Raw genomic sequence first — 25,173 nt, 5'->3', positions numbered from 1 at the left:
CAGGCAGCACCCCAATCAAACTACCCCATAACCCCATTAAGTGATAAGAAAGAAGAGTGGTTCAGTGCCCGTCTTCACAATTTTAGAAATTTCATCGACACTCCTTGTTCTTGAGAGGACGCTGAAACTGAGGGTCATCCTTTCCTTCTTTGAACAGCCAATACTCAGGTTCTAAAAAGAGTGGTGATAGTTCTAAGGTCTGAGGATACTTGGTTGGGATAAAATCACAGGAAGTACTATTGATCTTTTTTGAAAAGTTTCAGTATACTGAAGTTCAGACATACTTTATATAGTATTTTATCTTATCTATTCTGATGCAGAATGATTGGTGTCTTTGGTAGGAGTTTGGTGAAGCTTGATGCGCTCGATGCGCTCGATGATCTTGAACAAGTATAATAAACTCGGTTTCCATGCCACAAAAGAACTAAAGAACTTCAATTCACCTCCATTTCAAAAGAAAATTATTATCCAGAAGGCTTTTAGTTAGTTTTCAATATATTTTAATCTCTTAGTATAGCATCACCAGAAACCACAAGAAAAATTGAAGAAACCCCAAGTTCGTCGTCTTTGGAGAACGGTTGTCTAACCAGCAGCTGCAAAAGTGCCATAAGTTCAAAGCTGGTTGGACTAAGATCCTTCAAAGATGTAGAAACCTTTGATTCATCTCATTGTTATTCCCCAGTATAGAAGAAAACCCAGAATTCCCAACAAAGTTCAAGTGCTTAACAGAAGGACCTGTGTGGGGTTTCCGAAAAGCGATTCATCAAGCAATATCTCTCAGGGATATAACAAGGTGACAAATAGTAATCACATGAATCCAATCAACACTAGTTTATGTTTAAGATTCAAATTGATAACAAGCACACTCCAACTTAATGTGACTCTAAATGACCAGCTAAAGCTGAACTTCCTTTAAAGAGTGTTTCCACATTGTAGAACCTCTACATGGATTATAAGGTTTACATGAGGCTGATCTTAAAAGCAATTTATAGTGCCTAGCTTACAGATATTCAAGTCACAAGCATATGGTAACGCATCATCATCACACTTACTAGGCAGAAATTCCATAAAAAGCATATTTAGTCATACTCTAATTCATCAGGAGTAACTGGCCGTTTGAGGGGTATGATCGACTTCTTTTCAACATCCCGAGATAATGCTTTCCTCATATCTGAAACATGCAAATACATAAAACTGGTGCCAAAAAAACAATCAGCAATGTAATTTGGTCCAAGACTCACCTAACCCATCTTCCTCCCCTGAATAGTACCGTAGTACTCGTCTATAGATTATATAACCAAGCTAGCAGAGAAAAGAAAGAAAATGAACAGTCAGCATCAACTTATCTCAAAAGGAATTGTACAAATATCTGAATACTAATCAACTGTAGTTTACTACGTATAAAACCTTTTGCTTAAGCACATATAAGTTGTATATTACATATTTGTCCATGCATTCTTTTACCATGCAACTCAAAAGGTTTAACCAGCCAGAAAATTAAGGATTCATTTGTCAGTTTTCCAAATCTGAAATCTTCTGTTTTACGGAAAAGTGGCCACATTCTTTTCCATCTTGAAAAAGATAATTTCAAGATTAAATTATCAGTTTTCCAACTCTAAAATGATACCCCAGATTATAGTTATCGAACAAATCAATCATGGAAAGCAAAAGGTTTTTACACACGAAATTATCAGCATTTCAGACAGATTACATGGTATCATATAACTGGTGAAGGAATACTACATGTTATTACACTCCTTATGCCAGAAACGAAAGAACAGCTGTAGAACACGGAGAAGATGTCCGTTATTCTTCAGGACATGTGCTAACATTCAGTTCGTAAAAAGGATTCATAAAATCATGGCAGCAGACCTCATAAGTTTATTTTCTTTCTTATAAAAGTACAAATCGGAAGTATATCAAAGTGCAGGTACAGATATATCACCTTCTCATACATCTTTATGGCTGGAGTATTTGATGCTCTCACAAAAAGATCAACAAAGTAACCCTTATCACTGCAAAAGAAGGTTCCATTAGTAACACAACTAAGAGAGAGGACAAACACTAAAAGCATCAACAATCCAGCAAGGGCTTGCATTGCCACAGACGCAAATAACTTATCCAACAAGTGAAAAACGCGGTCACAATTAAGACTTTGTAGGAGCGCAACGATCATTTCCAAGCAGAAACAACAATATCACAATAAAAACCAGGACAGACTACTGCAAAAAAAATTCGTAATCGACAGTACATTAATCAACACATTGCCCCTCTTACATCTTATCACTAAAATCTTCAAGTAGGTTCATGAGCTTCTTCGCCAGCTGCTGCCTTCTATACTCGGGAGAAACAGTCACCGCAGTGACGTGACCGTGCCACGACTCTCCTTGCCCCTCAACTTTTCCCATTACTGCAATTACAACACAAACACACACCTATTTCACACATGTCCAAATAAAACACATACACAGATGTAAACCACATTCATCATCATTATAACAGTTAAACTATCAGCAAAGCTTTCAAAAACCAAAGGAAAGATCAAGGAAATGGGGGCGGGTGCTTACTGTAGCCCATGATTCGATTTCCCGGGGCTTCTGCTACATGAAAGTAGTCGGGCCATCTCGCCAAATAGGTCATATAGAACGACATGTTGAACTGCATACATTCAATTCCCAAATCTCACTAATCCATAAACCTAATCCCCAAATTTCACACCAGAAAACCAAAAAGAAGAAGAAGAAACTCACAGTCTCAGTGAGGTGGTCGAGATTGACCGAAGTGAAACGAAGCAAATCATTGCAGCAAAATCTCCGAATCGTAGTCATGCTTCTTCTCCTTCTCTCTCGCTCTCGTTTTAAGCTTTTGAAATCTGGAAAAATGAGCTTGAAATTCTGCATTTACATATATATACGAGTCCAGACCCGGTTCGGGTGGAAATTGACCCGACTTAACCGGGTCAGAATTAATTAACCCGAACCACAAACTATTTATCTATATCTGGATCCGATAAAATTCCCAATTCTTGTTCTGAACTGAGAGAAGGACTCATCGGAACCCTAGAGATGGACGATCTGAAGAAAGAGATAGAGGCGAAGCGGCAGAGGCTGGCGGAGGAGACCGGCGGGAAGAAGCGGTATTTCAACCGCGCCGAGATGGAGAAGAAGCAAATCCAGAAGAAGCGGGAGGAAGAGAGACGCGAGCTAGAAGCCAAGGCCAAAGCCAAGCGCCAATTCGCCGCCGACTCCACCGCCTCCGCCGCCGCGACCGCTTCGACATCGAAGCCAAACCCCAACGCCGCCGCGACCGCCGCCTCCGGCGCGCCGTCGAGAGCTCTGACCGACGAGGAGAAGATCGACATGATCAACATCCCCCGGCCGGAGGTGATCCGGCGCCTGAGGATTCTGAAGCAGCCGATCACTCTGTTCGGCGAGGACGACGAGGCGCGGCTGGACCGGCTGAAGCACGTGTTGAAGACCGGAATGTTCGAGGTCGACTCCGACATGACGGAGGGGCAGACGAACGATTTTCTCCGGGACATCGCCGAGCTGAGGAAGCGGCAGAAGTCGGGGATTGTGAGTGACCGGAAGAGGAAGAACTCGGAGGTCGTCGACGGCGTGGTGGAGGACGGCGAGGGCGGCGTGGGGGATGATGAGCTGGATGGAGATGGAGGGTCGAGTGGGGCTGACGTGGAGAGGGATATGAAGCTTATGAAGGCGAATTTCGATGAGTTGTGTGATGAAGATAAGATTCTGGTGTTCTTTAAGAGGCTGCTGAGTGAGTGGAAGCAGGAGCTGGGGCAGATGACCGCGGCGGAGAGGAGGGCTGGAAAGAAGATTGCTACTTTGAATCAGTGTGCTCGGTATTTGCATCCCTTGTTCAAGTTTTGCAGGAAGAAGGTATGAGTATCTTCTTCTTCTTATTTTGAATTTTAGTTTTGGTGATAATGTTCAAGTGTTTTTTGTGGTTCAAGAGGAATTAAATTTAGGATATGGTGCTCGCCATTGTCGAATTTAAGCTGGTTAAAGAAACTCGGAGTGCTTTTTACCCAAGTGATACTACAATGAAGGGTTTTGTGAGGGTTCAGGTGAGGATGTGTATGCTCAGAGTAGAATCCAAGAATGTCGATTTTAGGCTCAGCGACATCCCAGGGTATGATTGTAGCCGAAACCAGATCCGCTGTACACAGTATATCTGTTACTTTTTCAGCTTCACGAACCTGCTAGTATCCTGTTAGTTGTGGTTTTAATTGCTAGTGTATGATTTATGAATATGAGGACATCATTGAATTTGAATTTGTACTTGCAGGTTCTTCCAGATGATATTCGTCGAGCATTGATGGTGGTTGTTGATTGCTGCATGAAGCGAGACTACCTAGCTGCAATGGACCAGTACATAAAGATGGCTATTGGGAATGCACCATGGCCAATTGGTGTTACTATGGTTGGTATCCATGAACGTTCTGCTCGCGAGAAGATTTACACCAACAGTGTGGCGCATATTATGAATGATGAGACAACTCGAAAGTACTTGCAGTCTGTGAAAAGATTGATGACCTTTTGCCAGCGGCGCTACCCTACAATGCCATCAAAAGCTGTTGAGTTCAACAGCTTGGCTAATGGAAGTGACTTGCAGTCTCTGCTGCAGATGGAGACCGACTCTGGCAGTAGTAAAGTCTTTGAGGAAAGGCTTCGGTTAATGCCTGCTCCATAGCTTTTAAATAGCCAATGTAATGAGATTCTGTGTAACAAACTAAGATATATCATTCCACATGTTTCTCCATTTAGAGTTTAGCTTTGATCTTGTGACTTGTGAGGTCCTTTGTTCTTGGAAACTAAGGGTTTGGCCCGCTTGTAAGATTTTACTGTAAGAAAGCTGGGTTCTTCATGGGAAGACCATCTCTTAATATTCCAAAGATAAACTTTCGTACCTTTTAGTGTCAAATACAAAGTTTTGCTGCTAAACGATTCATGCATTTAGACTGCATATTAGAACAGCTGGACATAGTTGTGTCTGGAGATCGATTTTCTTCAAGCGTGGCACATTTTATACAAGCGAAAATGCGTTCATCTATGGAAGATCATTACATCATTGATGTTGAGATTAAGAATGAAGGTCAAGAGAAAGATAGGGAGGTTTCTGCAGTGGTAGTGCTTTAATTAGGATCATCACCGGGTTTCTCCGAACCAAAGGTGTCTTCAACACCGTTGGACACCCTCTTCCTCCGCTCAGCAATCATATCTGCATAAGCCTGCAAAAAGCTCCGGAAAGACATATACTTTTACTTCTTTGGCTCGAGTGCTCAATGCAGACAACCAAGTGGAACTGTTATTCTAAACCAATGACCTAAAAAATAAGTCCTATCGATCTACTGGACCGGATGCAGCATATGAGAAAGACAATACAAGTAAGAGTGGTAGAATGCTCACACCTTTGGGTAAGAATACAGAAAGATGTACCACCATAAGCCTATTAGGAAGACTACGACGCCTGTGGCTAGTACTGAGTGCAGAATGAGCCAGCTAAATGCAATGACTAGCGATCCGGTCAGTGTAATTGTCCATGGTTGGCACCTAGTCACAAAATGAGAAACCTGAAATTTAGTAATTGCAAAACTAAAGTTACAAGCAATGTAGCAAGTCAAGCAACTGAGTCACGAACTATGAAAGAACCAGGCAACAACTTTAATGGATAACCTGAAACTTAATCAAACACAGGGGCTAGAAATTCTAACAAAATGTAAGTATCTGGAAGAGAGGAAAGTAAACCATAGCTTCAACCCAGAATTAGAACAGCAACAAAAATGTCAAGGATACAATTACAACTTGAAAACCCCAAAAGAGCTATTGAGAATGGAAAACCTATGAAGGGAAGGGCTCACCAGGAAGGTTTAGTGTCCCAGACAGAGTCATATTCAAGAGACAGGTAGTTCATGTAGCCATCCATGTCTTCCACAACTCCATCTTCATCAAAGAACTGAGACTCCTTCGGGTCAACTGACTTGCTACTGTAAACAACATTCTTGCTGCGGAATCCTCGTGCCTGAGGATAAGTTATAGATGTGTGTGGCAAGAAAATGGGGTTGCGGAGATGAGTTTTTGAAGATGAGAGATGGGTTCGCAAAGGAGCATAGAGAGAAGTAGAGAAGATAGAGTTTGTCCCCATTTTGTCATTATAAGCTAAATATCTGTTCCTGCTATATATTGCCTGCTTGGCTTCTAGCTTGCTTTCACTCAAGTTTGGGCACTTTTGGGAGCCCATGTCAAAATCTCAGTAAATTAATACAAATCCAAAGCCAAAGCTTGGTTTATACACGTTTGAATAAATCACATTCCAAAGAAGGAAAAAAAAAATTTGGAACTTTAGATTCAAAGTCAATGTTTACAGCTCTAAAATAACTCGTTACAAAGTACAACAGATAAAATATTGTCTGACTATAGCATTTGAAAGCTTCATGTTATTGCCTATATCAAACCCAAAATCCAGTGAGTGTTCTCATTTCGGAGCGGAATTGGGATTATCTTGAACCCAAACCCGGACAGTCCTATCATTTTGGAGACCTGCAGAGGCAATCTTGTTCTCCAATGGATGACAGGAAACAGATACTACGGTATCCGTATGGCCTTCCAATTTCTGAATAGGAGTTTTCCCCTGAAGATCCCACAAGTACACACAGTGATCCTCGGAACCACTAACAATAAACTTCCCATTTGTCACAGAAAATGTTGATGTCACGCAGTACTGTTTGTTCAAATGCCCCGTATAGACCTTCAAGAACTTCCCCGTCGAGTAGTTGCAAAGCTTCTGCAACCAAACAACAACAAAAACTACACGTCAACTTAATGTCCCAATGCATTCAACCAGTTATCTACCTATAATACCTATTCATTAGAGTGAGGAACATGTTAAACTCTCTGCCAAGGTTTCTCAAGAACATAATGTACCAAACAATTTGCTTAGCATACACCCTTTAACTGGCTTAATAGCTAAACCGAAAAATGCACAACAATATTGAGAAGATCAGAACTTTGAAACTGAGAGACTGAAAAGATCAAAACTTCGAAGAGAAAAACTCACCAGGGTATTATCAAGAGTGGCAACGAGTACGAATTTTCCGTTAGGGGAGAACTTGGCAAAAGACACAGCAGGGGCTTTATCGTCAATTACTGTTCTCAGGCTCTCCCCTTTTTTGGTGTCCCAAATCTTACAAGACCCGTCGTGGCTGGCGGAGACGACGAGCGACCCGTCGCGGTTGAACCCCACGGAGGTGACCGGAAGCGAGTGGGCCCTGATGACGTGGACGGGCTTACCGGTCTTGACCTCCCAAATCCGGACGGTCTCGTCGAAGGAGCCGGAGACGATGAGGTTGGACTGGGGGTTGAAGTTGGCGCAGAAGACGCGGTCGGAGTGGCCGCGGAGGGTCTTGACGCACTCGCCGGCGGGGGAGCGTGCGTCCCAGATGCGGAGGGTGCGGTCGTCGGAGGCGGAGCAGATGTAGTGGGAGTCGGAGGACCAGGAAAGGTCGGAAATGCCCTCGGAGTGGCCCACGAGGCGGCGCAGGAGGGAGAGGGTGCGCGCGTCCCAGAGGATGACGGTCTTGTCTAAGGACGCGGAGGCGAGGAGGGTGCCGTCGTTGGAGAATTTGACGCAGGAGACGGCGTTCTCGTGGCCGCGGAGGGTCTTCAGATGCCGGTAAGGGTTGAACGGCGGCAGCTGTTGTCCGCTGCCACTGCTCGCCATTGTTTTAAAAAAAAAACGAAGGCTGTTTTGAACTGGGTGTATTTTATTTATAGAATAAAAGAAAATTTTACTCAGCAGCTGTTAAATTTATTTGCTATTTTCGTTTTTACCTTTTACAGTATAGTTTTACATAAATGCATTTTACATGCAACATTTAAACATTATCTGCAATGAAGGTATCTGTTATTGTGTTTGTTAGCTTCTGCTCAACATATTAGGTCTTCGTCGAGCTCACAAAAAAAAAAAGAAGTTGACATATAAGGTAATGTGTTTCTAACTATTGATTTCAAAAACATAATTACCTTTTAAAAAGAAAGTACAACAATGCCAATAGCTTACGCCCCTAAAAATGATTTTAGGTTAGCACATGATTGGAATTTGATACAAATGCATCCGAGGATTCCGAGCAATCTTTTGGACTGAAAGAGCTTATAGATTACCATTTATTCAAAACCAAAGAACGATAGAACAGCTGATAGATTACCATTTATTCAAAACTAAAGAACGATAGAACACCGGTCACATATTTTGGATGCACAATAGATATTTGACGTGCCAACATGTTTTTTTCATTATCTAGTCTCAGAGAAGTTTGCTTCATTGTGGAAACGACTGATACAAAGTTTTCAATATGATTCAAGGCGGACACCATTTTCATTTTATATCAACTTTTCGATTGAGTTTTCGCATCTCCACCGTCCAATCTTTAGGTAATAACGTATAGATCACCGCTGTAAAATTTCAGCCAATTTGGTAATCGTTAAGGATGTCTAACTAAGTTAAACCAATGAACGGATTAAATTTTCCGAACTTGAACCGTTTGTTGATAATAGAAAAACACAGTTTTGAATGACTTAACGATTACCAAATTGGCTGAAAATTTTCAGAGGTGATCTGTACATTATTACTTAGGAAATGGATGGTCGAGATATGAAAACTCGATCGGAAAGTTGGAAAAAAATGAAAATATATACGTTAAGCTAAGATACGGACCTCCGCACCTGAAAAACTCCGTGTGTATATATATATATTTCTGAACATATCTGCAAGTGTGATGATGTTAGTTATCAACCACTGTTGAGATTTTTGTTGTTTTCGTATCATACATACCGCACTCCAAATTCATAGTCTGGTGGCTTTTAGCACTATAAACTGAAATTCGGGAATTGAAAAGTTTCTGGAAGGTGAGCTCATTGGTGGTGAGTGGTGGTCTTGCCGGTGGATTATGATGCGAAGAAAAGAACAAGAGAAGTGTTACTTTTAAATCAAAATAGATCACTAGGGTATATTTCATCGATGACTTGACGGATCATTTAACAGAAAGAACCTGCTAGACTGGAATTTAAACTAAAAGTCGAGGAGTTTTTAATAATAGAAAAAGGTTAAGGCATAGTGGCATACTACAGAGCCTAAATAATAAGTTTTAGTATACTAGTTTAAGTTTGTATGTAATCGAACAAATACGTACGATCTGCTTTTGGAGTCGATTACATTCAAACTAGTATGATTATTCCGTTATACAAATTCAGCATAAATGCCGATTTGCACCCTAAATTTGGCTGAAATTGTCAATTTGCATCCTGAAATTGTCAATTTGCACCCTGAACTTGCATTTGAGTCAATTTACCTCCTAAACTTGGTAAAAATTACCGATTTACACTCCGAACTTGTATTTGAGTCAATTTACCTCCTAAACTTGGTAAAAATTGCCGATTTGCACCACATCCGTTAAATTTAACTGTTTTTATCCAATTTTGCGTCACATGTCATACACATGAGGGGTAATGTTGTCATTTTCTATTTATATTTTTCTTAAAAATAAATAAAAATATTCTTTAAAATATGAGGATTATTTTGTTAATCAAATTATTTATTTACATCTTTTTTTCTACCTACTTAACCCTACTTTGAATTATATATTCAATATACCCACCCATTCAAATATAGTGTGTTGTGTATAAATATATTTTTATATGTACACATTGTTGGAGGATGAACAAAACGAGAATAATAACGACGTAATAGAACAGAACGTAACTGTTTATTGATTTGATAATGAGACCAATATATAGGCATTACATAACCACAATCCCGTAGGATTCAGAGTCCTAATCTATTACAGAGATGTGAATATATCTCTAACAGGAAACCTAATAAGGCGAAGACACACACAATGGTAAAATAATAATTCTCTCGGAACACACATTTATTTTTAATTTTTAATGTATTTATTTATTCATATTTTTTTTAATATCTTTTAACATACAATATCACATAAAATAATAAATATATAAATCAATAACATGTTTCGAAAAAACAAACATTGTAGCAAGTGTTCCTCTTAAGTAATTTTATTAATTTATTTCATTATTCAATATGAATAAATATATAATAACAATACTACCCCTTAAATGCATGACATGTGACGCAAAATTGGATAGAAACAATTAAATTTAACGGATGGGGTGCAAATCGGCAATTTTTACCAAATTTAAGAGGTAAATTAACTCAAATACAAGTTCGGGTGTAAATCGGCAATTTTTACCAAATTTAGGAGGTAAATTGACTCAAATACAAGTTCGGGGTGTAAATCGATAATTTTTACCAAATTTAGGAGGTAAATTGACTCAAATGCAAATTCGGGGTGCAAATTGACAATTTCAGCTAAATTTTTGGTGCAAATCAACATTTATGCCTACAAATCCTTATCATAAGGGAAACTGAGATTTGCTAATAGCATTTACTTTAATGGGCTGATGGAAAGAAACAGTATTCATATTTTATCCAACACAATTTATGGCGCATATCATGACTTACTGGTACATGGTAATTAATAAAATCAGTGGTTAAATAATCTTCTATAGTGTACAGGATTCTGAAGGGAGCAGGGCATTCCCATAATTAAAAGAACATAGGGGATTGAAAAGGGCAAAGAAAATAGATAGAAAGGTGTACTGCAGCGTGTTTCATATACAAAACTGGGATTCTTGACGATTCAGCTACATCAGGCATGAGATGGCAAGCAGCCACTGTTCACGGGTTCACGGGTCAATATTGTCCTCTGCAGTGAGCTGCATCTCGTATAGCCGTTCCCTCCCCATAATGGCATTCTATTGTTTCAGGGAGGATCGGCATGAAACTTATACATGAGAGAGAGAGAGAGAGAGAGAGAGAGAGAGAGAGAGAGAGAGAGAGAGAGAGAGAGAGAGAGAGAGATGAGAGGTACATGATCCATTTAATGGCAAGAGATTCAATCCTTGGAATTTAGTATTCTCCTCTGCAGTCAGTAATTCTCTACCTCATCTGAGCTTTCCTCATAAAGTACATAACTAGCGTCCAGAGCATCCTCGTTGCCACTACCGTGATCGCTATTGTAGCTACTCTCGGAAAAACCCACAAACATGGAGCCATCAGACGTATGAGAGCTCATCTGAGATGGCAAACTGATATCACTATATGGCTCACTGTCCAACATCTGATCACTGTCGGCATAACTGCATGACAATTTGGAATCCAGACAGAGATGATAAGCATATTACATATGCAAAAGGAAAACAGTAAACAGAGGACACAGGGCTACATAATTGACTATTAAGCGCACCTTCCTTCTGATGGAAACTCAGCCAGTATGCACAGATGAGGCCGCCGTTCCAGAACCTGCTTCAATGGACTGGCACTGCACACATTCACAAGTATTTCACTTGTCAAATCTCTATCATAAACTAAAGTTGAAGTATGAACCGCACCTTCAGTAACAATGGTGGATTAAGAAAAGGAAAAGATCATATATCACCGTGCAACCCCACTACGAACAAAAGGAAAGAAAACAGAATAAATCAAAAATGTAAATTGCAGGGGAAAACCATTACCTAATGCTGTAGCATCTTTCATAGTACCAGTCACCCTCAGATGCCAAACCTTCCCTGTTAGATATGTCCTGTTTGAGACAATAGCCAAGTTTCAAATAAGCATTTTCAAAAGCCTAAAACTATAATGTGAAGCAACAAAAAAAAAACACAACCAATTTTTTATGCACATACAAGATGTCTAAGGAGCTTGAAATCCCCAGAGAGAACTCCATTCAGCAACCGATCAACTTCCACCTTCAAATGACAGTCCAGTTTCAGTACATAAAGAAAACGAGAGAGAGAGAGAGAGAGAGAGAGAGAGTGTTAGCATGACAATAAAGGATGAAGAAATACCACTCTTAGATGCATGCAATCCCGTAAAATCACAACTTCCAACAGATTTCCACTTGTGTTGCTTCCAATGTTCCTAAGGAGTAAAAGTTTCATTTAAGTCTCAGATTAAGCCAAATAACAAAGAGTTTGTCCATTAAGATGACTGACCTCAGAAAGGAACCAGTGATAGAGTAAGATGTTGAAAAGTCAACATACTTTAGTTTCCTAAATCCCTGCACCAAGAACCCAGAGACATTATTCAGATAATACCAACTTCCAGGGAACAACATCTTAAAACACATTAGCTCAATGAGTTAGGAATCCAGTAGTTGTTCCCCCAGACCTTCATTACTATGCTCAAGGAATAATGTATAACAGGGATGTAAATCAGTTGTTAAACAATAACAAAATATTCGCAATTTAGTACTGTAGTCTCAGATGTAAAAGCTCAACTCTAATCATTTCACTTGCATATGACAGGCACCACATGCATAGGAACTGGTCAGTCTAGCATAACTATTCGCTCCAAATAATGCTTCCAACAATAAGTGTACCCATAAATATAGCCACTAGATTATTATTTTCTCAAAGTGTCAAAACATACCTTAATAAGTATACGAACTTTATAATCATGCAGCTTAAAACCTCTGAGGGATAATGAAGTTACATGTGGGCAATTATTTACAAGCTCAAGACAGGCTGGTGATTTCAAACTGTCATCTCTACCTGACAGTTCACAATTACAGATGTAAGAAAAAATAGAAGGGATCAAATGGAGTTCTTCATGCGGCATATGCAATACCTGATTTAGAGGATTCAAAGAACAAACGCTCAATCAAGTGACAGTTTGCGCTCACCGACACCAATGTCTGCCTCAATTCCACTTGACTAAAGATTGCAGAAAAACAAAAAACAGATATTACTTTGGTTGCACTGCAGAAAGGAAACTATGGTCCAACATAGGGAAGCAGGAAAGCAATAGACTTACAGGCCAACAATTTCCAAATCAATGAGAGATGGACAAGCCGCCAATGCACCACAAAGTGATGCATTATCCATTCTTTCAATATTGTAAAGGTGCAATCTTCTTAGGAGAGCCCTAACAGCGATAAAAAGGAAAGTATAAGGAAAAGGTAAAGTGCAAAAAACAATTCCCAAGTCTTACAACACAAGCATACCCTGGAGCACCGATCTCCCCACCTAGAGGACTTAAACAGGATCTGGACAGAATCGATGACTCCTTCCCTTGTCTGGATCTTTTATCATTCCATGAAAAGTTGGAAACATCTACAGAGTTCCGGATAGTATAAACTAAGGGCTGACAAGATCCAAGAAACGTTGTCGGGCCCGGAACTACTACACCAAGCTTAAGGGACCTGATTAACCACGATCAGAATTAAGTCAAAGACAAAATCATATTGACAGTATTGTATCCTCAAAGTAGCATTAATCATGCATGAAGAATAATACATCGATCTCCAAAACTGAAAAACAATGTGTAGATACAGGTGAAAGGAGGAAGACACAAGACCAGATGTAAAGTAAACATTATAAACCAACACGTTCGAAAAACATCTCGGGTGAAAGTGACTTACTGGAGATATTTCCCTGCACGGTGAATCATTGTGGAAACGACCGCATTGTTAACTTTCGGAACAACTGTCGTCAAGTCAATATTCGCATAGCAAGAAGGATCCATGGCACATTTATTAAACATAGAACACGTAGCCGCAGCATAGCACAAGCTTTGTGTATCGAGCATAGAAAAAACCTGCACACAACCAAATCTAATCATTCCTAAACCGAGCAGTTCCACGTACATAAATGAATAACGAATTGATTCGAAACTGAAAATCGATTAGTTTCAACTAACAAATCAACACATTTACTCTTATGATCCCTAGGCGTTAAAATCAGTGATCGGAAACTTCACACAGACTAGAACCTCAATTCTACATTGCAGCTAGCAAAATGCAACTTCCAGAACGAAATGATCGAACCGATCATCGCTAAACTAACGCTATCAAACTCTCCGGCCACAATTTACAGCTCAATTTTAACTTCAAAAACAGTAAAGTAAAGCCTAGAGATTTTACCTTGATGGTGAGGTCAGGAGGGAGAGCCCAGGCGGCGGAGTTGTGCTTGGAGGCTCGGCGCCGCGCCGATCGCTTGCCGGCCTCGAGGAGCACCGATCCGAGCTGCAAGGCGCGGTCGATGAGCTTGGTCTGATCGGCGTCGGAGTCGCGGGAGTCGAGGATGCGCTCGAAGGAGAGATCGATGGCGAAGGGCGGGGAGTCGGAGAAGTCAAGGAAGGTCTCGAGGAGGTGGTCGCGGTCGAGGAGGTGGAGGTGGGTTGGGGGCCTAGGGTTTTGGGAGGGGCAAGGTCGCTTGGCCATGGATGACGGACTGAGGAGGAGGGCATCCATAACGGGTGGTTATGATAAAGGAGAAGAGAGAGGGAGTGGTGGTTGTTCGAGGTTGCGATACGGGACGGGGGCCTTGGGGATGACACGTGGAGGTGGTTGTTGGAATACTTGATGGTATACTACGGTGAGTATAGCAGAGCCCCCTGACATTTTGGGTACGTATATTACAGCTGCAGAATCTTTTTAATTATTTATTCAATCCACCATTATTCTCTTAATGTAATTACGAAAATTATATGAAATGAGCAACTTTGTGAGTCTAACTTACAACTTTGGTGGTTGTAATTTGATTGATAAAGTGTCGTGGGATTGAGCCTCTAGTACGCGATTTTAATCTTGACGCGTTTTCAAGTTATCATCGAAGAAATATGATACCAGAGTTAAAATTAATGTAGTTTTCTTCCGTAAATAGATACGATAGTTAACATCATTATATGTTTAAATTTTATTTTTTTAGAAAAATAAACTATATATATGGCAGCAAAAAAATACAACTAAGAGGAACACTCAGTGGTAGAATTAAATGTCACACGTTCATTCTTACCAAACTATCGCAAAAAACAATAGACATGACCTAAGAATGCTCAATCTTGAACCAATCAAATCTGATTCTAGAAGTAGTCGATAACCTACTCGCCACCAATCTCAAGAAGTGAACTGTTCTGATAGCATCACATATCAAAACCTTCAGTATATTTACAGAGACAAATTCCTCATTACATTGATACCCATAAATAACCGACATTTAGATAGTCCATGTAAATGACATGCGCTAGAATCCTGTCACACCCAACGACACTACTAAATCCTACTCATTGACATCTGAACCCTCGCTCAAGGAAGAGGGATAACAAAACCTAAAAAAACAAAACCAAATTACCCAAATCTGGGCCAAAAGACCCAGACCCACCTACTTTGACCCAATTCTAGGCCCAAACGGACCCATGCCCTCTCAATGAACCAGAAGAAGCTAACAGCCCGTAATCCTGCCAAAAAGTTGCCCTCCAACCGGCCACAGCAGCGCTACCCCGTTGCCAACGTCGGCCGACACATGAAGATCACTACCCATAATCGAGACGGCGAGACCATCCACCTACACGAATTCAAGCCAGCGACAACAACATCATGATCCGACCCGGATTAGGAACCAAGGTAGCAGGTCGACACCAGCGCTTCCCCAACTCAGATCACCACACCAAACCTTCTCAAACCGCCAAAGAGATATGACTAGCACCTTCATCGATTGACACCACATCACCATCGTCCAATGTCACTGCAACCAAACCCAAGCCACTTCTCAAACTATACCCGAAACAATCATCCCCTCCCGCTCCCCACCATCAACCATCCAAGTTGAGCCACCACCTGGTCTGCCACAACTCCCTTCTCACGGTCGCGTTAATGGACGTGCCGTCGGAGAGAAAACGACATTTTTTCCGAAAACTCTAAAGAGATCCGATTTTGGCGAAGCTCAACCCTTCTGAAAAACTTTTGAGATAAGATATTTAGATTCTCACCTTATTATATGTTTAAATTTTATGACCATCTGATGGGTGGAAATGATATAAATGAATATGGATCTTTATCGTGAATTCATGATGTATAAACCGCATACCCTTAATAAACAAGGTAATCCCAAATCACACTAAATGATAATCATATTATTTTAGAAATTTACAAATGTATACGGTATGCATATGATGCTTTCATCCAACTTATGTGACGCCAGGGCCTGCCCCAGGCGCAAGCCGAAGCGGGCTTTCAATTTTGAAAGGATATAGATCAGCTCAAATCTCACATGCTATGACCGGGTTGTGTAAAGCTCGTCGAGGGAGAGAGAATGGCGGTGGTGGCAATCCCTGACGTGGCCGGATTGGGGCGGCGCGACCGGTCAAACGTCGCAGTCTTTGGGTTTCTCTGTTTCAAACAGAGAGAGAGACTCGTGAGGGGAGAGAATAAGAAAGAAAAGAGAGAATGAAAAGAAAAATAAAATGAGATAGAGGTCTGTGTGTGGGAGAGCCCACTATATGCTCTCTTTTTACTTTAAATTCAACAACGGTGATCAAATGATAGAGATCAAGGGCTGAGATATAAAAATGTAAAAAGTGTAATATTTGAAAATGCGACTTAAGCAATCGTAAACTTCGTAAATACGTAAAAAAATAACTGAGCGTCGGAAAAATATTCCGCGAATACCTTCACGCTTGTGATGACACGTAGTTTAACACAAAAATGATAAACAAAAAATTTGACATCTCGAAAAAATGTCGGTTAATATGACAACAATGCCGAAAAGAAAAAAGAAATTTGTAGGGGCTCACACTCTACCCCTTTAAAGAAATTTCGTTCTCGAAATTAATTGAGTGTCAGAAGAAGTGCGGATATGCCTCCCGCATAAGTGGGATCATTATGGCTATATCGTCTCCACTGCACATCACAACGGGCACCTCGCGATTCCATAGTTTCAAATCTAGGGCTAAAAAACAAATAAGAGGACGGCATCTTAGAGACCTCTAATTTTTTTCCGCCTTGAGGTATTTTTGACACAGGACCGGCCTGTGTGACGCGTTTATCCAAACAAAATCATATGCAAATTCCAACATATATACATACTTAAACTGGTATCAGATTATTTGTGATTGAATGTGGTAAATTATTTCATTCATTTGCATAAACATACGAGATGTTGAGGTATTGGAAAAAATTGATTATGATGTATGGGCAACTTGGCATCAAAAGTTAAGGTGATGCACTCTCACAATTATACACCGTTACTACATACCGTGACTGCTTAGTGACTGATGCACACATAGCATTCCTCCCTTCATTTTTTTTTTAATTTACTAGATTTACCTTTTCAATCGACGTGTATCAGCTTGGGGATTATGAAAATAGGAACATCCAAATATGTCATTAATATATTGTGTTTGAAACGGATGGTGTAAATTTTTACAACCAAAAACTTGTATCTAACATGAAATTCTCAATAATAAAACCGATACATAAACTAATAAACTAATTAGTAGAACAAAGAAGAAAACGAGAGAGCTCTGATTTATATTTATATAAGAAACCAATACAACCAGCAAAATTACTGTGTTCATCGCCAAAATTACTTTTCTTACAATTAAACACATCACTCTTTGAAGTAGTATTCTATTCATTCTTCCAGGCATGCAAAACCAGTGAGAAACCAAGACCCTGCAACTGGTTGTTGCTCTCTTTTAATTGCCGAGAGGAGGAAGACGAAGACCAAGTTAACACAGATGACGAATCCAAAAATGAGTCGCTAGTACCACTACCAGTACTCCATAGCTTATAAACATTGTTACTGAGGCAAGTTTGAAACATGAACACTGCATTTCCCATAGAATTCCCAAACAGCCAATTGTGCACATCCCAGAACACTTCAATTCTCAACCCATCAACCACAATAGTATGGTTTCCCCTGAACTTCCAGTTCAGCTTCTTCACCTTCATCACAATCTTACTGTCAACACATATCACCAGATAAGGTTCATTCAGGCCAACAGTCTCACACTCAATTGTGACATCATGGATTTTCCCCCTGTCACAAAACTGAGCCTTTGCACCATAAAGTTTCTTCCCAAAAATGTGTTCCCTTTTAGCAACAATGACAGCATTGGAGCCATGACTTGGGTCTTTTGAACCAAGAACCTCTCTATTCAAATCTCCAAGATGAAGAACCATTTCTTGGTTGAACATGACAGCCAAGTAGAACTTCTCTAATGGCTCAGGCCCAGAACCAAATTTAGCATTGGTTAAATCCCAAAAGATGTCGATTTTACTATTATTCACCTCCAGATTTCTGCACCCTTTTCTCTTTGAGAACAACCATGGCTTTATATCCACCTTACAGAGGCAAAAATTGGCTGCATCATCAATCTCCACGCTTAGACCCTGACCCATCAAATTCTTGGTCCATGTAACTGTAATCAAACACACACGCCCTCGCAATTTACACTGATAAACACAAGAGACCAAGTTCTGATGAGCAGGTTTTGCAGCTCTTGATGATGAGGATGACGAAAAATCAGCAACTTGAACACCATTTTCACCAAAACAAGAAGGAAAGTCCCTCATTATATCTATATATAGATAACACACCAACACAAATACAAAGCTGCTTAGTTTCTCTCAGATTCTAAGAGATATGAAACAAGAACTTCTACCTCTTGTAATTGAAACGACTCAAGCTCCCCATTACCCTTTTCTCAAGCCTTCAGAATGCTTCAGCTCTATCTGGGTGTGCTGCTTTTTGAGCCCCATAGAATTTCAATGTCAATGTCAAGAAAAAGCACCCCAAGAATTTTTAAGGGAATACTGAAACTTATTTGATTATGATTTGGTTGATGGGGAAGGGATGGGCAGAGAGGAGCTGAGAGAGAGAGAGCTCAAGTCACTCACATGGGAAGACAACAAGAAAGGAGGGTTCGTCTAAATATGAGAGAAAACGGCAAAATGGCAAAGATGTATTATCATTAGTGTTTTGCTGGAAAAGGCTGAAATGACCAGAAATTTAAAAGATTAAGAGAATCATATTGGGACCAACCCCTTTTTTTAACTGACATTCACGCAAGAAAACACAGAGATTTCCAGGATTGATATAAACGTAAGAATTTTTTTTTTGTGAAATATATTCTCCACTATTGGGAAACCCTTTTGCTAAATTGCTTTCACTTCGGCATAATTGTTTGTCATCTTCGTCAAGTGAGACAAAGAAAGGTTATTTATCATCACCACCATTAAAGTGAAAAAGAAAACAGACAGCATAATGCAAACATTACCATGCCTATATCAGTGCGCTGTGTGTAAATCAGATCTATATGATGTGATGCCCTAGTGCTTTTACTGTTTTCAATTTTACTTTCATGAGTTGCAACATAATTTTAAGGTATTGGACGAAGAGTGTTGAAACTTTAAACGATTAGATTAAGTTATGTCTGAGGGGTAACGTAAATAATTGAATTTAAAACTATAAGACTAAATAACGTAACCCACTTGATAACTTGACGTGTTATATATAACGGTCGTCTAAATATACGTAATTGCTTACTACATGATTGAAGTTGGAGAGAACAATGAACATGATGTAGGAGACTATTTAACTTGTTTGTTCGGTTTTCTTTGACGGGAAACAGTCGGGAGTTGACAGAGATGACGATGACTAACACAAATATGGTGCCTATGTGCCTAACTGCTTATCCCAATTGAGACGCAGAATTAATTTTACCCGGAAAATTGTCCAACATCAATTGCAAACTCCATCTTAGTAGTCATATACTCCTTCCGTTCTTTGCCTACCCCCTTTTGCTGGTAGGAACGCACTCATTAGTCTTTTATGCTCCTACATAGAGGTGTGAGTGTCATTTTCTATCTTTGACTCTTTGTATTATGGTAATAATGTCTTGATGGGAGGAGTAAAACAATTTTTATTTACTTTGCTCGGTCACTTTGGTGAGCAGTAATTCGAACCATTATGTATTGTAAATAGTACTTATGATCCCTCTTTTAATGATTTTTCAGTGAATTGAACAAAAAAAAATAGTACTTATGGCTGGCTTTATGGTTTTGAATGTCAAAAAGGGTATGAATAGCAAAGTGATGGGTTAGCTAGGGATCCATGATATGTACCAGCCCAGTCGCAGAAACGCAAATAAAAAGAACAGTAATGAATGTGATTAGTACTATACCTTATTACCTTTAGGCGGAATGATATATAGGAAATTTTTATTCTTGATGTGTTGTTCTATACTTGTATTGGAACATATTCGGTCGGCTGATCAAGAAATGGAGAAAATTATGGGATTGTTATCTTTCTTTTAGAGTTTTTCGTATTATATTTCTACTGTTATAAATCGAAAATATCATAAAATTATGAACTGACAGATTTATCTTTATGTCATCAATTTATCATAAACATGAGTAGTTGTCAATGAGTAATGAGAAGTGAGAAGTTATGATTAAAATAAACTTATATGAAAATATTCACCGGTAAAGACTAATATTTATAAAGAAAGTAGTTTTTTTTTCTTTTAGAAAAAGGGAACTAAAAACTGATTGAATGCTAGTGAAAATTAGGTAATGCTAGTGATGAAATCGTTGCTTGACACCTCATGCTAACTGATTGAATGAACCTGCCCTACTCTATGAAAGCATGAAGTAGGCAAAAACAAATGATATGACTAGCTTCCCCTGGTCCTGACAATTCAAGCTTAACAAAAAAATTAACATGTTGTCTGCACTCATCTCCATCTTACTTGAGAAACCAGCAATTTTGAAATGGAATCAATCGAAATATCGAATCATCATGATTCTCAGTTGACAAACATGGCTATTATGTATCATACTTGGGAATCATTTATATTTCCAAATGTGCTCATAGATGGTCATTAGCATACACAGCACGTACAGATCATGCATATTACAAATGTGTTATACCTGATTGTCACATATCTACATATATTAGATGGAGATGACTAACATATCTTCAAACTAACCTTCACGACTGATCCTATAATTTAGAAATACAATTACAAGGTCTATGCCATAGGGCTTATCTTGGTACACAAAACTGAGGTCAAACAAAGATTGATTGCTCGTCTCATATGTAGAGGCACAATCAAAAATGAGAGCAAAGGACCAAAGGTGCAGGACACCTGCCTAGACTAGACAATTATCACCATTAAACCTTATGGGAAAGGGCTGCATTAGTTGACTACAATATGAGTGAATATAGTAAGTGAAACCGGACAGAATTATATATATTGCATTGTTCAAACTATCATTTATATGTGAGTTAGCTCATCTTGATAAGCATAGTAACATGTAACTCTTGTAGTCACATTTAGTGAAGTGCTCATATACGATTGACATCTCCTTAAGATGACTTGCAACTCAAACACTGAGCACAGTTACTTGGAACAGACATATATCAAAGGTGTGGTGTTATTCAGTTATTGACACACCCATTTTTACTACTAACACACCTCTTTCTAATTTTCTATTAATTTAAATCACTACATTCATAAAATTCACAAACTATCCTTCTTTCAATTTCTGATTTCTCATGGGAAGTCTGATTCATCTCTATGTCTCTCTGTCTCTCTCTTGATCGATCGATAGATGATTGATCTGATTTGGATTTTATTATTGGTTTGAAAGGGAGGACGAAGAAAGAATTCTTAATCCACTCGCTTCCATGGCTACAATCTCTCAATAATCAAGTGTCATGGTTCTGTAGAGGCAAACAGTTGTTAATTCTTCCAACTGGTTCGGTTATGAGGATGGTGGAGTAGTTAGTAGAATAGTAATAAGCTTTTGTTTTCCTTTGCGCAATCTAAACCCAGAAACAAAAGGCACAATCTATGTAGAGCCATATTGGATTTCCACCTCAATCCTCATATGAATAACTCAATGTACAAACCCACAACCTCAATCTGGTCCACAACTACCTTCACAATCGATTTGTAGATTGGTGTTTTATCTTAACTTCACTCTCTTCGTGTTCCCAAACATAAGCGGACCTCAGACACGGCGCACCCAGTAGCCGCTAGGCAAAAAAATATTGGGGCAAGCTAAATTTTTTTCCCACTGGACATAACAATTATACAATCCAATCTCTATCACAGTCAGTTCCTCACTTTCTATTCATTTTGTGAAGAGCCGCACCAAATTCTTCTCAACTCAATTGGTCTCTCCTGAGGTACTACATTGCTCATCTCAATATGAAATTATCTCTTATCAAATAATTAATGTGCAAACCCTCCAATCTAGGCTCCTCAATCTTTTTTTATCAAAACAATCAATCTTAGCCTTGCTTCGATTTGTATTATCTACCTATGAATGATATGATACTTTTATTGTTGTAATTTATCTTAAATCATTTGGTCGTTTCAAACTAAGGTTTGTGGGAAGTTTTTAGGCTAATAACTGTAATTGTAATAAGCTTTTAGGTTTTAGCTAAAGCCAAATTGTGGTAGATAAGTTACATGACTGTTAGTAATTTAGATCAAAACTATAGATATATGAATACATGTGAGAATGATTATGTAGATGATATTAACTCATTTATTGTGATTGACTATTTCGAATATATATACCGGAGATTGTAGAGTGCTATTCAGATATAGTATATTATGTAATATTAATTATTGACTCTTTTGCTATTCTTATCTCTTTTGGATTATCAATGAACACTATGAAAAATTATTTTTTGCGAATACCAAGAGTTTTAATTCTTGATAAATTTTTTTTTCCACTCACTAGCTTTCGGCCATTAGATCCACCACTGTTCCAAACGATTGATCGATTTGCCAAGAGGAAAAAAAAAGGAAACATGAAGTTGAATGAGGGTAAATTGGGAAATTGTTAAGTGAAATTGAATTAAAATAATAAAAAAAGAAAAGAAAATGGGCGTGTCAATAACACCGCCCCAACCCGAAATCATTGCAGCAAAGTAGCTAGATCGGATCCTCTCCTTGGAATTTTCTGCTAACATTGGGCTCATATTAATTTTGTAAGTTGGTTAAAGCTGGACATTGGCCCAAAACATGTTTATATTTGTCTCTGAAAGAACACTCCTCCTTTCTTCTCCAGTCTGATTTCCAACACTCAGAATCCTAATCCCTCTTGGCAAACGAAGAAGAAGAAGCCATGGCAGACAACAAGGCTGTGACCATCCGTACCAGGAAGTTCATGACCAATCGCCTTCTCTCCAGGAAGCAATTCGTGAGTTCTTACATTCACTACCAGTCATGTCAACTAGAATTGTCTGGAAACAAGAACAATACTGAGAGATTATTTGATGTATCAAAATTATAATTTCAGCTGGGTTTGAGCATAGAATAGTTAAACGAGCATGGTTGTTGGTAAATGACTGTGTGGTTTGGGTTTTGATGCAGGTTACTTCATCCAGGAAGATCCAATGTTTCCAAGGTATGGCTTATGTCCTTGAGCTATTGAGTTCGACTTTTGTTTTCATGTGCTTTTGACACATTAGGTCTCTGTAGTTTTCCTAATGTTTTAATTGTGCTTTGGTTATTACTTAGTAGTGTTATAGACTTATAGTGCAAGTGTATTGGTAGCTCTAAGCTACTTGTATTTGTTCGTGTCGGATTTTTTTTTTGTTCTGCTCAACTCTTGCAAAGTACGGATTTTTGGAGGTACATGTTACTCTATCAGTATAAGGAAAGCTATGAAGCTGAAACCGTAGTTTGGAAGATTTGTGTTATTGACTAAATGTAACGACTTTGCAAGGCCTGAATCGAACAAAATTAGTTTTTCCACGCTCTTTTATGAATATATACAAATAGGGCAGTATATTTTCTCTGAAAATTGATGTTTTCTTATTGAGAAGATGTTGTGAGACATCTGCGTAATGTTGGTTTTGTATGTTGATATATGGATAGGTTCCTTCATCTATTGAAAATTAATCTATTTCCTTTCTACCAGACTGAACTAAAGGATAAACTGGCAAGGATGTACGAAGTGAAGGACACAAACTCTATCTTTGTGTTTAAGTTCCGCACCCATTTTGGAGGGGGGAAGTCCACTGGTTTTGGCTTGATTTTTGATTCTGTAGAGAATGCAAAGAAGTTTGAGCCCAAGTACCGGCTGATCAGGGTAAAAAATTTAGTCGTCCTTCTTCTATCTGATTCTATAATACAGGAGACCTGTTTTAAGTTTTAACTGATATTAGTTATTTATAAGAGACATGGTTAACTTCTATGATTCTTCAAAACATGCAATATTTTTCTTTGTTGAGTTGTGAACTGATATCATGGTTCTAAGTCTATCGCGTATTGTTGAATTGGGTATCCTTGCATAGGAGACTGATGGCATAACTCTGTCTAGTTAACTTGGTGTTATAATCTGAACAACTATTTCAAATGTTACACAAGCAGGCTTTAAATTTGTAGAGAGTCAATTGATATGTGATTGTTTAATTTTGTTACAACAGTTTCACGGAATAATCATCTAATTTTGCACAAAACACACAAGGTTTTCAAGATATTGTATTTCGTATTCTTCTGGTTCTTAAGTTTAAAGTACTGGTGCAGAATGGGCTGGAAACTAAGGTGGCAAAGTCAAGGAAGCAACTGAAAGAAAGAAAGAACAGAGCTAAGAAGATTCGGGGAGTCAAGAAGGTAATATTTTCGTTCTCTTTTTCTGTTGAGTATCTTGAGTTCTAGTGCAATATGGAATTGCTGATTAGAGACTCAGAACTGTGCATTTTTTTGCTAGAGCCTGGAAATAATTGTTCCAAGCTTGGTGATTACTCTCAGGGTCCTTAAATATATTATTTCATGGTTTCAATTCTCTATTGATTGATGACATTGCAAATGGTACATGCAGACCAAGGCCGGTGACGCTGCCAAGAAGAAATGAGCTTCTGTATCGTGTATTTAGGTTGCATTTGAGGGCAGCGGGTTTCTGTCTCATCAGCCTCTCTGCCTTATCTCCACTCTCACTGTCCTGCCTTTTTTTTTCTTTGTTTAGTGAGCGTATAATTTTGACATAATTATAATCTTTAAATGATGCATACGATATCTAAGTTGCAGAATTTAATACATGGTTAACTATTTATCTTTAGGCTGCCTTGTGATTCAATTTATAAAAATTGATATTGAGTGTGATTAATGATCAAGTAATACAATACAAGTAACCAGTTACAAGTTGAAACACTCTTGACATGCTGGGTAGTAATTTACAAGAGTTTTTAAGATCATAATCTTTGCCCGGTGGTTCATGCTTGATAAGCTTTGCCTAGACCAATTCTATTGTTAATGCCCTTTGGTGACAAA

At 38.9% G+C, this 25,173-nt stretch overlaps 7 protein-coding genes across 8 annotated transcripts; 2 read left to right on the top strand and 5 right to left on the bottom strand.

Annotated features, from left to right (window-relative positions):
- Window positions 1-799: 799 nt before the first annotated feature.
- Window positions 800-2,897, bottom strand: LOC126784842 (N-terminal acetyltransferase B complex catalytic subunit NAA20). The gene is made up of 6 exons (XM_050510355.1): window positions 2,751-2,897; window positions 2,568-2,658; window positions 2,278-2,410; window positions 1,946-2,015; window positions 1,242-1,302; window positions 800-1,171 (listed from the first exon to the last, which is right to left on the bottom strand). Exons 1-6 carry the CDS (start codon window positions 2,826-2,828, stop codon window positions 1,080-1,082), a joined length of 525 nt encoding a protein of 174 aa, XP_050366312.1. The 5' UTR covers window positions 2,829-2,897; the 3' UTR covers window positions 800-1,079.
- Window positions 2,898-2,997: 100 nt separating this feature from the next.
- Window positions 2,998-4,929, top strand: LOC126784837 (uncharacterized). Its single transcript, XM_050510348.1, has 2 exons — window positions 2,998-3,899; window positions 4,309-4,929. The coding sequence occupies exons 1-2, from the start codon at window positions 3,066-3,068 to the stop codon at window positions 4,711-4,713; spliced, it is 1,239 nt and encodes a 412-aa protein (XP_050366305.1). The 5' UTR covers window positions 2,998-3,065; the 3' UTR covers window positions 4,714-4,929.
- Window positions 4,930-5,071: 142 nt separating this feature from the next.
- LOC126784843 (uncharacterized) lies at window positions 5,072-6,190 on the bottom strand. The gene is made up of 3 exons (XM_050510356.1): window positions 5,882-6,190; window positions 5,432-5,573; window positions 5,072-5,251 (listed from the first exon to the last, which is right to left on the bottom strand). The coding sequence occupies exons 1-3, from the start codon at window positions 6,163-6,165 to the stop codon at window positions 5,156-5,158; spliced, it is 522 nt and encodes a 173-aa protein (XP_050366313.1). The 5' UTR covers window positions 6,166-6,190; the 3' UTR covers window positions 5,072-5,155.
- Window positions 6,191-6,340: 150 nt separating this feature from the next.
- LOC126784839 (COMPASS-like H3K4 histone methylase component WDR5B) lies at window positions 6,341-7,747 on the bottom strand. Its single transcript, XM_050510352.1, has 2 exons — window positions 7,078-7,747; window positions 6,341-6,804 (listed from the first exon to the last, which is right to left on the bottom strand). The coding sequence occupies exons 1-2, from the start codon at window positions 7,738-7,740 to the stop codon at window positions 6,496-6,498; spliced, it is 972 nt and encodes a 323-aa protein (XP_050366309.1). The 5' UTR covers window positions 7,741-7,747; the 3' UTR covers window positions 6,341-6,495.
- A 2,806-nt stretch (window positions 7,748-10,553) lies between these two features.
- Window positions 10,554-14,366, bottom strand: LOC126782455 (F-box protein SKIP17-like). The gene is made up of 12 exons (XM_050507706.1): window positions 14,018-14,366; window positions 13,517-13,692; window positions 13,100-13,297; window positions 12,910-13,020; window positions 12,724-12,809; window positions 12,526-12,647; window positions 12,090-12,154; window positions 11,943-12,015; window positions 11,781-11,843; window positions 11,610-11,677; window positions 11,342-11,416; window positions 10,554-11,234 (listed from the first exon to the last, which is right to left on the bottom strand). The coding sequence occupies exons 1-12, from the start codon at window positions 14,345-14,347 to the stop codon at window positions 11,024-11,026; spliced, it is 1,578 nt and encodes a 525-aa protein (XP_050363663.1). The 5' UTR covers window positions 14,348-14,366; the 3' UTR covers window positions 10,554-11,023.
- A 3,011-nt stretch (window positions 14,367-17,377) lies between these two features.
- On the bottom strand, window positions 17,378-18,832 carry LOC126783694 (uncharacterized). Of its 2 annotated transcripts, none has more exons than XM_050509208.1 (2): window positions 18,541-18,832; window positions 17,378-18,456 (listed from the first exon to the last, which is right to left on the bottom strand). In XM_050509208.1, exon 2 carries the CDS (start codon window positions 18,449-18,451, stop codon window positions 17,504-17,506), a length of 948 nt encoding a protein of 315 aa, XP_050365165.1. In that variant the 5' UTR covers window positions 18,452-18,456; window positions 18,541-18,832; the 3' UTR covers window positions 17,378-17,503. The 2 variants fall into 2 exon arrangements, with proteins under 2 accessions (XP_050365165.1, XP_050365166.1); XM_050509209.1 differs by having other exon boundaries at window positions 18,576-18,832.
- Window positions 18,833-23,023: 4,191 nt separating this feature from the next.
- Window positions 23,024-24,869, top strand: LOC126783634 (40S ribosomal protein S24-1-like). The gene is made up of 5 exons (XM_050509139.1): window positions 23,024-23,121; window positions 23,272-23,305; window positions 23,822-23,992; window positions 24,430-24,516; window positions 24,725-24,869. The coding sequence occupies exons 1-5, from the start codon at window positions 23,024-23,026 to the stop codon at window positions 24,755-24,757; spliced, it is 423 nt and encodes a 140-aa protein (XP_050365096.1). The 3' UTR covers window positions 24,758-24,869.
- The last annotated feature ends 304 nt before the right edge of the window (window positions 24,870-25,173 follow it).

The sequence above is a fragment of the Argentina anserina genome, chromosome 2, assembly GCF_933775445.1.
Source record: "Argentina anserina chromosome 2, drPotAnse1.1, whole genome shotgun sequence".
Taxonomy (NCBI): domain Eukaryota; kingdom Viridiplantae; phylum Streptophyta; class Magnoliopsida; order Rosales; family Rosaceae; genus Argentina; species Argentina anserina.
Note: the sequence above shows the minus strand (reverse complement) of the source record. Positions and strands in the feature narration are given on the sequence as shown.

What these genes read in the sequence shown, in the direction of transcription:
- LOC126784842 (XM_050510355.1), bottom strand. Translation starts at nt 2,828, where the DNA reads ATGACTACGATTCGGAGATTTTGCTGCAATGATTTGCTTCGTTTCACT. An exon ending in CCATAAAGATGTATGAGAAG is followed by an intron (nt 1,303 to 1,945) that starts GTGATATATCTG and finishes TTTCTCTGCTAG; the next exon opens with CTTGGTTATATAATCTATAG. An exon ending in AGGGGAGGAAGATGGGTTAG is followed by an intron (nt 1,172 to 1,241) that starts GTGAGTCTTGGA and finishes TGCATGTTTCAG; the next exon opens with ATATGAGGAAAGCATTATCT.
- LOC126784837 (XM_050510348.1), top strand. Translation starts at nt 3,066, where the DNA reads ATGGACGATCTGAAGAAAGAGATAGAGGCGAAGCGGCAGAGGCTGGCG. An exon ending in TCAAGTTTTGCAGGAAGAAG is followed by an intron (nt 3,900 to 4,308) that starts GTATGAGTATCT and finishes TTGTACTTGCAG; the next exon opens with GTTCTTCCAGATGATATTCG.
- LOC126784843 (XM_050510356.1), bottom strand. Translation starts at nt 6,165, where the DNA reads ATGGGGACAAACTCTATCTTCTCTACTTCTCTCTATGCTCCTTTGCGA. An exon ending in TGGGACACTAAACCTTCCTG is followed by an intron (nt 5,574 to 5,881) that starts GTGAGCCCTTCC and finishes TTTTGTGACTAG; the next exon opens with GTGCCAACCATGGACAATTA. An exon ending in TTCTGTATTCTTACCCAAAG is followed by an intron (nt 5,252 to 5,431) that starts GTGTGAGCATTC and finishes AGCTTTTTGCAG; the next exon opens with GCTTATGCAGATATGATTGC.
- LOC126784839 (XM_050510352.1), bottom strand. Translation starts at nt 7,740, where the DNA reads ATGGCGAGCAGTGGCAGCGGACAACAGCTGCCGCCGTTCAACCCTTAC. An exon ending in CCACTCTTGATAATACCCTG is followed by an intron (nt 6,805 to 7,077) that starts GTGAGTTTTTCT and finishes GTTTGGTTGCAG; the next exon opens with AAGCTTTGCAACTACTCGAC.
- LOC126782455 (XM_050507706.1), bottom strand. Translation starts at nt 14,347, where the DNA reads ATGGATGCCCTCCTCCTCAGTCCGTCATCCATGGCCAAGCGACCTTGC. An exon ending in GATTTGGAAATTGTTGGCCT is followed by an intron (nt 12,810 to 12,909) that starts GTAAGTCTATTG and finishes TGCAATCTTTAG; the next exon opens with TCAAGTGGAATTGAGGCAGA. An exon ending in TCAAGCTCCTTAGACATCTT is followed by an intron (nt 11,678 to 11,780) that starts GTATGTGCATAA and finishes TGTCTCAAACAG; the next exon opens with GACATATCTAACAGGGAAGG.
- LOC126783694 (XM_050509208.1), bottom strand. Translation starts at nt 18,451, where the DNA reads ATGAGGGACTTTCCTTCTTGTTTTGGTGAAAATGGTGTTCAAGTTGCT.
- LOC126783634 (XM_050509139.1), top strand. Translation starts at nt 23,024, where the DNA reads ATGGCAGACAACAAGGCTGTGACCATCCGTACCAGGAAGTTCATGACC. An exon ending in CCAAGTACCGGCTGATCAGG is followed by an intron (nt 23,993 to 24,429) that starts GTAAAAAATTTA and finishes GTACTGGTGCAG; the next exon opens with AATGGGCTGGAAACTAAGGT. An exon ending in AGATTCGGGGAGTCAAGAAG is followed by an intron (nt 24,517 to 24,724) that starts GTAATATTTTCG and finishes TGGTACATGCAG; the next exon opens with ACCAAGGCCGGTGACGCTGC.